Source organism: Dipodomys ordii, unplaced genomic scaffold (assembly GCF_000151885.1).
Source record: "Dipodomys ordii isolate 6190 unplaced genomic scaffold, Dord_2.0 Scaffold165, whole genome shotgun sequence".
Classification (NCBI taxonomy): domain Eukaryota; kingdom Metazoa; phylum Chordata; class Mammalia; order Rodentia; family Heteromyidae; genus Dipodomys; species Dipodomys ordii.
This window is the reverse complement of record NW_012267381.1, coordinates 969,701-982,937: the sequence shown is the minus strand read 5'-3', so window position 1 is coordinate 982,937 and position 13,237 is coordinate 969,701. Positions and strand designations below refer to the sequence as shown.

The 13,237-nt window shown below is 47.2% G+C and overlaps 1 protein-coding gene across 1 annotated transcript in view; it reads right to left on the bottom strand.

Moving 5' to 3' along the window:
• The window catches only part of March10 (membrane-associated ring finger (C3HC4) 10, E3 ubiquitin protein ligase), an 84,334-nt gene that overhangs the window by 7,201 nt on the left and 63,896 nt on the right, over positions 1-13,237 (bottom strand). Inside the window, exons 7-8 of the mRNA XM_013033265.1 lie at positions 13,071-13,180; positions 2,948-3,061 (exon numbers count right to left, since the gene is read on the bottom strand). Of these exons, the coding sequence (XP_012888719.1) occupies positions 2,948-3,061; positions 13,071-13,180 (224 nt within the window). The remainder of the gene's footprint in view (positions 1-2,947; positions 3,062-13,070; positions 13,181-13,237) is intronic.

Here is a 13,237-nt window from a genome sequence, read left to right as displayed (position 1 = left end):
ATCTACCGGCACCTTCTTTTTTTTTTTGTCAGTCGTGGGGCCTGAACTCTGGGTCTGGGCGCTGTCCCTCAGCTCTTCAGCTAAAGGCTAGCGTTCTACCATTTGAGCCACAGCGCCACTTCCAGCTTTTTCTGCTTATGTAGTGCTGAGGAATAGAACCCAGGGCCTCATGCATGCAAGGCAAGCACTCTAGCACTAAGCCATCTTCCCAGCCCCTTCATGTGGAATTCTTTTTTTTTGGGGGGGGTCCGGTCATGGGGCCTGAATTCTGGGCCTGGGCGCTGTCCCTCAGCTCTTCAGCTCAAGGCTAATGCTCTACCATTTGAGCAACAGTGTGACTTCCAGCTTTTTTCTTTCTTTCTTTTTTTTTTTTTTTTGCTTATGTGGTGTGGAGGAATCGAACCCAGGGCCTCATGCATGCAAGGCAAGCACTCTACCACTAAGCCATCTTCCCAGCCCTCATGTGGAATTCTTAAATGACTGTTTATACTGTTAATGCTTGAAATTAGATTGGGTGAGACCTATTTTAGAGTTTCTCAGCTTGAATGTGAGCTGGCGATGAGAGAAGGGCATTACCTGGCCCTTTTTTTCTCTTTACTACTCTGCTCCTGGTGTAACTTACTCCTTTTCTACAAGAGTTTTACCAGAAGGTTCCTCAGAATCAGGGTTCTAAGGGCCTTGGTTTCCATCCATCCGTTGTACTGTTTGTCCTCTTGTGTTTGCTTTGCAGTCCTGGTGGCTTGCATTTGCCGGATGACACTGGGACCTGCCCTGACCCATACCAACTCTGGAGCTTTGAACTTCAATGTGTAATAAAAAGTTCATTAAAAAAAGATGTGAAATCATGAAAATGAAGTTACACAAATGTTAACAAAGGCTCATTTCCTGCTTTCTGTACTTTCCTTTTTTTTTTTTAAATCCATATCTCTGCGGAATTTATGTCACCATTAAAACCATGGAAGAGTTTAAGGAAGGACAAGCCTGGGTTAAAAACAGGGTGAGATTCCTGGAGAGATACATTGGCAGAGATCCAGCTGGTCGTCTTCATTGAGAGCTCAGGATCTGAGGGAAGAATTTAAGCCAGAAAAAAAGTGGGAATGAACCTAGAATTTTTTAACTGATGGCTTGAATCTGGCATTTTTAAATAGGAGTGGCTTGGAACAGATCGTAACAGCTCTGAGTCCAGTGGGGTCTGTGACAGTGTAGGGAGCCTTGGGAATTGCTGGGCTCCAATGTGGCAGGCAGTGATGAATGCTGGAAGGTGTCTCTTTTCTACTAAAGGGGAGTGGGGGGAGAGAAGGGGAAGGAGGAGGGGGGAGAGAAGCAGAGAAGGAAAAATAAGGAAGAGAGAAGGACTTGGGGTGGGATGGCAGATCACTAAAACAGTCTCATGGTACCATCAGTGGCTTTTTCCACTGGCTCACCTTCTGGTTATGACCTTCTGGCATGGGAAGAGGTCAAGATCAAAGCCTCAGGGGGAGTTTTGGGACTCTAATGTTAGCAGCATAGTGTTAGCATAGGTTGCCAGTATGACCTTAAGGAAAAGGAGGTGCCCCTGTTTGTGCAGAGCTTTTGCTGTCTGGCTACAAGGAGCCCTTTGATAAAGAAAGAAGGTTCTCAAAGGGTTCAAGGTGCTGACTTGATAATGACTAAGTACCCTAAGACCTTGTAGCCCATCATTGACTTCACTAAAGCCAAGCCCTTAGTTGGTAGCAGCACTAGGCTGCTCCCTCCAGCTCATGTGGCCTGTTAGAAGTATTGGCCATCTTGTTGAAGAAAGGGCAGCTCAAATCAGGCACTGATGGCTAACCCTGTAATCCTTCCTACTCAGGAGGCTGAGATCTGAGAATCAAGGTTCAGAGCCTGCCTGAACAGACAAAATCCTGGAGACTCTGACCTTTGATTAACCAGTGCCACGCTAGAGAGTGGAGAGTGACTCAGGCAGTAGCCATGGATAGCTCAGTGCTATCCGTGAGCAAAAAAGTGGAGAGAAAGCACAGGGTTCTGAGTTCAAGCCCAGTACCAGCAACAAAAATGAAATGAGCTGGTGGCTCATACCTGGAATCTTAACTATGTAAGAGGCTGATATCTGAAGATCATGGTTCAAAGCCAGCCCAGACAAGAAAGTCCATGAGAGTCTCCAACGTTTTTTATTTTTTTTTTTTGTCGGTTGTGGGACCTGGACTCTGGGACTGGGCGCTGTCCCTCAGCTCTTCAGCTCAAGGCTAGCGCTCTACCACTTGAGCCACAGCACCACTTCTGACTTTTTCTGCTTATGTGGTGTTGAGGAATGGAACCCAGGGCCTCATGCATACAAGGCAAGCACTCTACCACTGAGCTACCTTCCCAGCCTTCATCTCTGACTTAACTACAAAAAAAAAAAAAAACAGTGAAGTGGCTTTGGTGGTAGAATGCTAACTTTAACTACAAAGACTCAGGGGTAGCAGCCAGGCCCTGAGTTCAACACCCAGGACCAGTACAGCCATAGGTGGCCATGTCACTTGTTTAACAGGGCCTCCATGCACACCTTTATTTCTTGGCAGTCTTTTTCTCTCAGCACGTGCATGTGCATGAGGGTGTGTGCACATGCACAGAGGCATAAATATTCTGGGATCCGGTCAAAACAGAAAGAAGGGTTCATCTTAAGATCTGATTACTAATCAGGCCCCCAATGGGCAAGGTCCCATGTTGCATGGGTCCTCTGTAATTGGGTGGAGGGCACAATCACACAGTGCCCCTCCCCCCTGAGCCCTACCATCCAGGCTAGTTTCTCATTGGAGAGGCCAGAGAGTCAGTGCATGTACCCTTAGCAGCCATTAACTCTCAGTCCTAACAATGACAGTCCCAGATCTTACCATGTGACCACAAGGACCTCAAGAGATTGCACATCTAATACCACGGCAAGGCTTTGTGGATTGTGCCCCACCCACTCCAGAGCCACACTTACCCTCTCTCTTGAAACCCGCCTGTAGTTGAGTCTCATGAGCTCGGCAAACCTTTGCTCATAGAGGTGAAGTAGCAGTACCAGGTACAAACCTGAATTCATCAGCTCATTTTGTGCCTAAGTACAGAAAAAGAAAGCCAGTAAGTTCATTTACAAAATATTGACTGAGGCTAAAATAAGAGGTGGGAAGAAATGGATCAAGAGTCCAAGCACCAAGGCAAGGCTTGCTCTTGAGGACCAGAGGGCAGTATAGGAGGCGGCCCAGGGTGGAGGCTAGGCAGCCATCCTTCTCTATTTCTTTACAGGATGCTCTGAGAAGGCTTCCTTTGCCAAGTTGGGGTCTTATTCCACAAATATTTGTCCCAGGAGCAGTTTTACAAGCAAAGCCTGGAGCCAGTGGTTGTAGGGAGCTCCCTGCTTGGATCACATCATTTGATTTGGGGAGGTCCTCACAATATAGCTCCAATACAAGCTGATTGTGAGTACAGCAGTAGAGCTGTAACTTTCCTGCCCAGGGTTGGCTTTGAACCATGAGCCTCAGATCTCAGCCTCCTGAGTAGCTAGGATTACAGGTGGTGAGCCACCAGCACCTGGCAAGAGGAGGAATTATAATGGTCCTTAAAAGATGGTAGATGGCGGGAGGATGGTAAAGCCATTCAGCAAGAGACACTGAAGACCAACAGAGACGGGTGGAGAATGCAGGACAGGTTGTGGGCAAAATTCCTTTGTGGCCAGTGTGGCTGGAGTTGATATGTTGGTGTTTGTTTTGGAGTTTTACACAGCTGTGGCATGGGCTGGGGCTGTGGGGAGGTAGGGACTATATCCGGTAGAACAGAGCAGAAGGTGCACTTTACCATGAGACAATTCAGGACACAGATGCCACAGGTGCACATTGTTTTCTGAGATTGTTCCTTGCTCAGAGGAAGGGCTCTAGACCTCTGTGTGGCTCTCTACAAGTGGGTCTCATGAAGCCTAATGGTCTCAACCCAAGATCTCCCTTCCACCAGCAGGTCTATTGTCTATTATAACTTAACCCCCAGAGAGAGTAGGAGGATTTGGGATGGTACTGGGACATTTGGGCTTCCTTTTGCCTGCTGTTTTCATGGTTCTTCCCCTCCCCTCCCATACTGGGATTTGAACTCAGATCTGTGAGCTCACTAGGCAGGCACTCTACCACCTGAGTCATGCCCCCAGCCCATGCACCTGTTTTGAATGCGGCTCTCCTACCTTGCAGAGTCTTTTCTTACAATGGAAGCCTGACTGATGAAGCTTGTTTGTCTTTGCATTTCTCTATCCTGACTCCTAACTAAGCATTTGTCCTTATTGCCTGCACCACATTTTGCACATGTTAAATGTGTTTTGCTTTTGCAACGGGCAGGTTGTACTCTGATTCTCACTGGTGCTGGGAGCGGGGGGGGGGGGGGGCACAGAGCAGGGCTGGTGGAGGCCCCTTCTCCTCCTCTCCTAGGTTGTGCTGCAAGGCCGCATTCTCTGAACCCTTCCTGGGTCTTCAATATATTAGTAGCCCTAACAACAACTTCTGGTTTGTAAGAGGAGGAAGGGAAGGCCCTTTTTGTCCCCTATTGGTTTCATGCCAGGTCCTGATGGGTGGAAGGCTCCGGGATGGGCCAAGGCTGTGTTCAGGAAGTAGCCTAGCCCCAGGGGATTGAGTTCTCTTGCAAAAGGCACAGTCTTTATATCACCCTGGGAAAGGTCAGCACTGTGACTCTGTGTCCCAAGTAATAAAGTGATCGCTTTGGTGTCGCATCTTCCTGCAGCTGCCAAGATGTTCCCGTTCCCATTAGATCAAGGGCAGCTCAGGAAGCTGGCACAGAACCCAGCTCTCTCAGGACCCAACAGCCAACAGGAAAAGGTTTGGAAGTTGAGCAGGGATCGATGTGCCCTTCCTTCTGAAACAAGACAACTCCGGATCTTTGGTGACAAGTGGCCTCAAGGTCAGTGCTCAAGGCCTCTCCCCTGTCCTGCAGATCATCTTGGAAGGCACAAGAGCTTTTTAGAGTCTCCATCTCATCCCCCCCTCCCCCAACCAACCCTTGTCCCTTGCTGATTTCCAGGACTCTCTGCCATGAAGGCTGTCTGTGCAGAGACATGCTGGTGGCAAACCAATCAGCTAGAAAATGGCTTGGAACTCTCAGATTTGTCAAAGCATTCAGGGAAATCATTTACTTTTTTATGACTCAATAAGGCCCGGAGGCATGCAGATGGGAAAATATCCACTAATGTTTTCTGCAGATAATTTGAAATTGTGTCTCTGTTCTGTGGGAGGGAGCAGGTCACGTGAGACCATAAATCTCCTGGCTCACCCTTTGCAGAGTGAGATGCTCTACGCAGGGGCTTAGCTGGCCAATCAGAGAGGGCGCTGGCAGAGTCAGCCTGTCTACTCCAGAGTCACAAGTGGGCGGGGTCTGTTCACTGAACTATTTCTACAGCATTTGTCTGGCAAGCGCCAAATGAACTCGATTTTGGAGTGTTATTTATTGGAGCCACTCCTAGACCCAGCCTCCTTAGAGCCAATCATAATCACACAACTCTGGCTCCCACATGGAGTTTCTTTTATCATCAGAATGAAAGAAAGTGGGGGGTGGGGCGGCTAGCAGGTGGAGATGAGACACTTGAAGAAGAGAAGCCCTGTGAAGTTAGGGTAAGAGCTGAAGACAGCTCAGCCACCTGTGGAGCTCCTTTTCTCCTAACCTTCAATTTTGTCAATCTTCATGTGGCAATGAGATTTGCTACTTGGTAGAAATTCTCAATATTCCAAGTAATGCACTCAAAGAAACTAACAGTCTCGCTGAATGTTTTATGAAGTCTTCAAATACATTCTAGAAATGCTCTCAGGTCTGAGGCTTATTTAGAGGCCTATATGTGTCCAAGGACATGTGTCCTTGGCTGAGGATGGAGCAAAACCAGACTCAGACTTCAGAGCAATGAGAGCCAGGGGCCCCAGAGACCCTCCTGTGTGGCAGAGCAAAGATGGCAGGAGAAACAGGTTCTGGGCTCAGTAGGTGTAGACGCAGAAGGGGCCGCCAGTAAGGTGGGCAGCCTGGAACCAGGGAACACTGGCTCTGAGCAAGGAGTTTTCACTGTGGGACTCCCCAGGTAATGTCTGCTCTGCCCATTTTCCCAGGTGTTATATAAATTGAGCTCACACAGTGGGCCATGATATCTCATAAAGCAAAAATAGCCTACAGGAAAGCAAGAACTAAAGCTAGGATTCCAGGTACACTGTCTGGGTATAAGGTCGGTGAGGGTAAGGCTAACATCTTGTAACAACCTGTGTTGCCAGGGCTTGGCCCGGTGCCTGGTACCCAGTGTATGCCGAGTAAATATATGCACAGATGGAGCAATGAGAACCAGTCCCACACTTCTACATGTCCCTTGTTCTGACCCTTCTAAAGCACAACTAATGCTCATAGCCCTCCTAATTAGAAGGAAGTGGCTATATCTGTCTTCCATACCTTGGTGTCTCTAGCACAGTGTTTGATACACAGTAGGTGCTCAATAAGTGTTTTGAAAGTTAAACTTTGCATGTGATATGTATTTGGTCACAATTAAAAAAGTGAAACTAGGTCTGGTGGCATACATTTATAATCCCAGTCCTTGGGAGGTAGTGGCAGGAAGAGTATGAATTAGTGGCCAGCCTGGGCTATATCATGAGACACTATCTCAAAATCCTAGCTACTTCAGGAGGCTGAGATCCAAAGATGAAGGTTCAAAGCCAACCCAAGAAGACAAGTCCTATTAACCAACAAATGCTCAGTAGTAGAAGTGGTGGAGGTACAGCTCAAATGGTAAGAGCCAGCTATAGGGCTAGTTTGTTTGTCTGTTTGTTTTGCCTGGCCCAGACTTGGAAGAGTAGATCTTCTGAAGTAAACAGAGATGACTTCTAGTGGGCCAAAATAAATGAAGCGTGTATATCAGTCAGTTGTCAGCTATGGGTTTAAAAGCCAGGTGAGAACGTGAGGCCCTGAGTCGAGGCCCCAGGGTTAGGCCTGCATATCAGTATTTTCATAGGAAAACAAAGAAGATCTCCAGCTAAAGGCTAAACTGTTTTCTGGGATGGCAAGTTTATGGGAGATTATGTCACCAGCCCTTTGTGTGACTTTCATAATTAAAGCAAAACGAACAGAATAACAGGACGAAGTGGGAAAATTAGAAAAAAAATAGAGAGTTGGTTAGCTAGGTAGCTGATGTGAAGTTAGAACCCGTTAGAAGCCAGTTCTAGGCATATTATGGGTTTCCCCCTTCCCCTCTCTCCCTTTTCCTTCTCCTTCTTTCCCCTCCCCTCCCCTCTTTCCTTCTCATCTTTCAGTTTTGCCTCTTTTTTTGTTCATGTCTACATTTGGCAATGGTTACCCCATGTCTTAAAATGGATACCCAATAGCAAGGAGAGACCAGCACTGAGGGTGGCTAGAAGGCCTTAGGTTTGGGTGTCAGGAGAAGGCGCTCAGCCTTCAGAAGCACAGGGGAAGGCATCACCTCCACAGCCAGCCTGGGGCACTCAGTCGGGCAGGCCCTTAGGTGGGCCTACCCCGCTTGAGGGGCTGAGCCCATGTTCTGTGACATCCTAGATAACAACTTCTTCTTTGTCCGTGGGGAGTTTCTGAACTTGCCTGCTCATGCTTTCCTTGTGTTTTAAGTCAGAATGTTAGCAGATGTCATTAAAATCACAACAGGCCATGGAACAGTTAGAAATGCTTGCGGCAGTGTGCCAGAAAATAGCCTGCTGCGACCTAGGATCCTTGGCCTCCGACCAGGGCAGGTCTGTAACCCAGTGTCCACCAGGGATTATAAGGAAGGGCACTTTCAAAAGCCTCTGATAGCCTGTTAAGTTCTCACGTGGAGGATTTTAAATCTTTCCTGCTTCTATGTAGAGCAGTTACGGAGCTGGGCATTGTTTTCCATTTCCCTCCCCCAGAGCTGTGCACCCTGCTCACTGGCCTACAGGCTGACCCATGGGTTGCACCACCAGGCTGCCTTTGCTCTCTACCTCCCCTTGGTCAAGGTCAATGGGTTTGGCTGGTGGGAGACAAGAGGATGGGAGAGAGAGACTTGAGATTGTTGTTCTTCCTGTTTCCTCTTTGATGGGTAGTGGTGTGGCTGGGCGGCTTCCTCTACCAAGTAGCCATAGCACTTCTGTTTTGACAAGCAACCCCTTGTCCCATGCAGTCCTGGTGATCACAATGTAGCAATCATTCCTTTTATTTTTCTCTTTTTGGGGGTTGATGTTGAACTCAGGGCATAATACTTGGCCCTGCATCTTTTTGCTTTGAGTTAGCTTATTATTATTATTATTATTTTAATTTTCAGTTAGAGTCTTTTGTCTGGGACCAGCTTTAGACTGATCCTTTTATTGTACCCTCCCAAGTGGCTGGGATTACAGGCATGTATCATCATGCTCAGAGCTCCTTGTTCTTTTTTTTTTTCCCTCCCTCCCTCCCTCTTTCCTTCCCTCCCTCCCTTCCTTTCTTCCTTCCTTCCTTTCTTTTGACAGTTGTAGGGCTTGAACTCATGGCCTGAGCATTATCCCTGAGCTCTTTAGCTCAAGGCTAGCATTCTATCACTTGGAGCCACAGAGCCACTTCTGGTTTTTGAGTGGTTAATTGGAGATAAGAGTCTTATGGGAGGGGCTGGGAAGGTGGCTCAGTGGTAGAGCGCTTGCCTTGCATGCATGAGGCCCTGGGTTCGATTCCTAAGCACCACATAAGCAAAAGAAAAAAGCCAGAAGTGGCGCTGTGGCTCAAGTGGTAGAGCGCTAGCCTTGAGCTGAAGAGCTGAGGGATAGCGCCTCACGACCGGACCCCCCCCCCAAAAAAAAAGAGTCTTATGGGAACTTTTCTGCCTGGGTTGGCTTTGAACCTCGATCTTTAGATCTCAGCCTCCTGAGTAGCTAGGATTATAGGCGTGAGTCATTGACACCCAGTGCCTGTTCTTTTCTTTTGCTGCTCACATTATTGCCCTTTGCTCTGCCATCATTACTTGTTCTTTTGGAATATGCCACTGCTACTTCCTGCCCAGGCTTTGGTAAGACAAGTACATTCCTTCACAGTTCTTTCTAGTATGTGCTTGTAACTAGATAAATGATTATCTCCAGTGGCAAGATGTTTTGGGCTAAAGGTATACATAGACATCTGGGTAGACCAGTTGGCATTGTATTTTCAGTGTTGGGCTATGGCCTGGTTCCTCATGCCAAACAGATCGCAAAACTCCTCCAATGACGCTTTTGCTTTTCAGTATGTATTGTAACATTCTCTTGATTACTGAGGCAGTTGGCAATAGGAACAACTCTAATAAGCCCTCAGTAATCTGGTGGGAAGGTGTGAGGAAAGAGCACTCTACAATCCTTTCAGTAGTCTTAGTGTTTGGGTTAGCCTGTACCTCTAGACTCTAAACTCATACAGGCTCTTGAGCTGTAATCCTAGCTACCCAGGAGGCTGAGACTGAGGATCATGGCTTGAAGTCAGTCCAGGCAGAAAAGTTCACCAGACTATCTCCAACTAACCAGTAAAAAAGATGGGTAGAAAGCATAGCTCAAGTGGTAGAACACTAGCAGTGAGAAAAAACAAAATCTGCTGGGTGCTGGTGGCTCATGCCTGTAATCCTAGCTACTCAGGAAGCTGAGATCTGAGAATCTGGACAAGAATATCCATGAGACTCATCTCCAATTAACCACCAGAAAACCAGAAGTGGTGCTGTAGCTCAAAGCAGTAGAGCACTGTGGCTCAATGGTAGAGCACTTGCCTTGAGCTGAAGATCTAGGGACAGCACCCAGGCCCAGAGTTCAAGTCCTGCCCCCCCTTCCCTCCCCCCCTCCCTGCCAAAAAAAAATCTGAGCAAAAGCATAAAGTCCTGGGGGGGGCAGGTTGTGGATGTGGGGAGGGAAGGGATGGTAGGGGGAAAACAAAGGAGGAGGTAACAATGCTCAATAGGAAATGTACTCACGACCTTGCTCATGTACTCACTACCTTGCTCATGTCCAGCAATTTTACAATAAAAAAAAGTAATAAAAAAGAAGCATAAGGCCCTGATATCAAGCCCCAATATCAGCACAAAACAAAAAACAATGTTCACAAAAGTGTGAGGACAGTTGGGCACTTGTGGCTCATGCCTAGAGTCTTAGCTACTCAGGAGGCTGAGATCTGAGGATTGCTGTCCAAAGCCAGCCCACACAGGAAAGTCTGTGAGACACTTAGCTCCAATTAACCACCAGAAAACTAGAAGTGGTGCTGTAGCTCAAAGAGGTAGAGTGCTAGCCGTGAAAGAAAGAGCAGCTCAGGGGCTGTGCCCAGGCCCTGAGTTGAAGCCCCATGACTGACAAAAAAAAAGTTAGAGGACCTCCTATGGCAGGATCCCTTTACACTTGTCCACACTGAGTAACTCACTAATTACAAGTTTCTATACTCAGCACTGGTTCCCATGGTAAGTGACAGTCTTCTCTATCTGTCTGTCTGTCTAGTTTTAGAGACAGTGGTTTACATTGTGATCATACTTTTCCTGTGGATCTAAGACACGTTGACTTTTCAGCTTTTTCCTTGTGGTTCTGATGCTATTTATGTGCTAAGCTGGGATGTATAGGAAGTCTTTGAAATAAGATGTACACTATGGTTCAGATATGGGTTAAGCCTTTTCCCAAAGGGTTCATGGGTTGAAATTTAATCCTCATGGCTGTGGACGGATGAGTGCACCCCTAAGACCCATGCATTCAAGGCTTGGTCCCCAGGATGACAGTATTGGAGCTCATGGGAGGTGAGGCTTCATAAGAGGTCCTTACGTCACGTGGGGTGTGCCTTTGATGGAGATGTGGGGTGTCAGTCTCTTCTGTTTTCTTTCTCTGCTTCTTGGGCACGAGATAGTGAGTGGTTTGCTCTGCCACATGCTACTACCATGTTGTGCTGCCCCTTGTCACGGGCACAAAGCCGTGAGGCAGATCAGTCTGGGCCTGAAACCGTGAGCTGAAATACACCTTGTATCTTTTGTGTTTTTTGTTTTGCCAGTCCTGGGGTTGAACTCAGGGCCTGTGAATGGTCCCTGAGCTTCTTTTTGCCTAAGGCTAGCACTCTACCATTTGAGTCCCAGCACCACTTCTGGCTTTTTGGAGTGATCCTCAGATCTCAGCATCCTGAGTAGCTGGGATTACAGGTGTGAACCACTGGAGCCCGCTACACATTATAGCTTAATTGTCTCAGGTATTTCATTTTAGTCAGGGGAAGCTACTGTGCCCACTCTGACATATTGAAGATGGTGGAAACTAGCTGGGTATGATGGTGTACACCTATAATCCCAGCAATCAGAGAGATGGAGGCAGGAAGATAGGCCTACATTGTGAAACTCTGCCTTAAAAAAGAAGCTGAGTATGGTGGCTCATCTTTGACTCTAAGCTATTCCAGAGGCAAATATTGGAAGGACAGTGGTTTGAAGCCAGCCTGGACAAGAAAGTTCTTATGCTTTTCATCCTAGTTACATAAATAGAACTGCTGTCCAGGCTGGCCTGGGCATAGATATGAGGCCCTACTAAGAAAACTAAAGCAAAAAAGGGCAGGGGGTATGACTCAGTCGGGATAGTATACCCAGTTAGCTAGCCTGAGGTCCTGAGTTCAAAATCCTAGTACCAGAGAGAAAGGGGGGGAGGGAGGGAGAAAGAGAAAGAGAGAGAGGAGGAGAGAGGGAGAGAGAGAAGAGAAAAACGAGGGAGGAAGATAAAGAGGGAGAAGGAGAGGGAGAGGGGTAAAAGGGAAAGGAGGAGAAGGAAAGAGAGGGAAAGAGGGGGAGAGGGGGAGAGAGGGAGAGAGGGAGGTAGAAATTTAAGCTGCCTGTGGTGTTGGGACACGAGGCCTTCAGGAAGTGATTAGAATTAGATAAGGTCATCAGGATGGAGTCTCCATGAGTGCAGAGAAGGGAGAGAGACAGGAGACATGCATGCTTCCTGTCTTTCACCATGTGATGCTATATCCAGCTGGGTACACGACCAGTAAGAAGACTATTACAGGATGTGGGCCCTTGGACCTTGTGTAGACAACAGTGAGCTAAGTAAAATAAATGTGTTTTGTTTTTGTTTTTGGTCCTCCCCATGATGGGGGAGTCAGCCAGCCTCTGGCCTTGTAGCCCCAAACCTGCTTTCTTTATGAAGTTAGCCAGACTCAAGTACTTTTTTCTAATCTTGAAACATCAACTAATATAGTGTACATATAAAATCGTGTGATAGGGCGGGGAAGGTGGCTCAGTGGTAGAGCACTTGCCTTGCATGCATGAGGCCCTGGGTTCGATTCCTCAGCACCACATAAGTAGGCAGAAAAAGCTGGAAGTGGCGCTGTGGCTCAAGTGGTAGAGCACTAGCCTTGAGCTGAAGAGCTGAGGGACAGTGCCCAGGCCCAGAGTTCAGGCCCCACGACTGGCAAAAAAATAAAATAAAATAAAATTGTGTGATAGTTTACTCTTTTTGGGGGGGTGTAATTTGAAATGGGTTGCATATTTATCACTTAACGGCACATCTTGATTAGAATTGGCCACCTTCTTATTAGCCACATATGGCTTGTGACTTCGATCTTGGAGAGTGTCCTTCTAAATGAAAGATTGTTTACTGGAGAATTGGGTGATTAACTATTACCTTGGGCCCAAATCACCTTCCCACCTGAGGTTAATTAACTTTTTCACAGTTTTAGAAATGCAATCCCAATGCCCAAGAGACTTGTCTCCACTTATGCCATTCCTTGTTTCACTCGGTGTTGAGAGGCATCCAGTAAGCATTGACTACATGCTTATTAACCTTAAGCAAAGCAGTTCCTTCTTACCCAAGAGTTATTCGATATTTATGTCAGGGACTATCTCCTCCAGGATCTTGCATTATTTTTCTTTTTCTCTTCTTGCTATTACTTCAGCAAATCCAGGATGACTGAGCCTTTCCAATGTTCCAGTATTCCACTTTAGTGATAGGACTCCTCAAAGTGCAATGGACATTCTTTAGATCAGAGAGAGTTATACTAGGGTGTGGCTCCTGGGAGAATGCTAGATCAGGAGACTTGAGGCCCTGAGTTTGATCCCCAGTACCCCTAAAGGTTCAGTGGCTCTAACCCCTGTGAGTCTGAGGCCCAGTGGGCTGGGTGTTTCTTACCCGGGATTGTTGGTGCTTCTGATAGAACTCAGTCATGTTGAAGTCATCCAGGTCGACCAATAGGCCTTGTTTACACATTTCACAGGTCTTCACAGTGCCTAGATCAGCTCCTTAAATGAGACAGAGATTCTGTGTAAGAGAACAGATCTAAGTGTTCTGAACACACA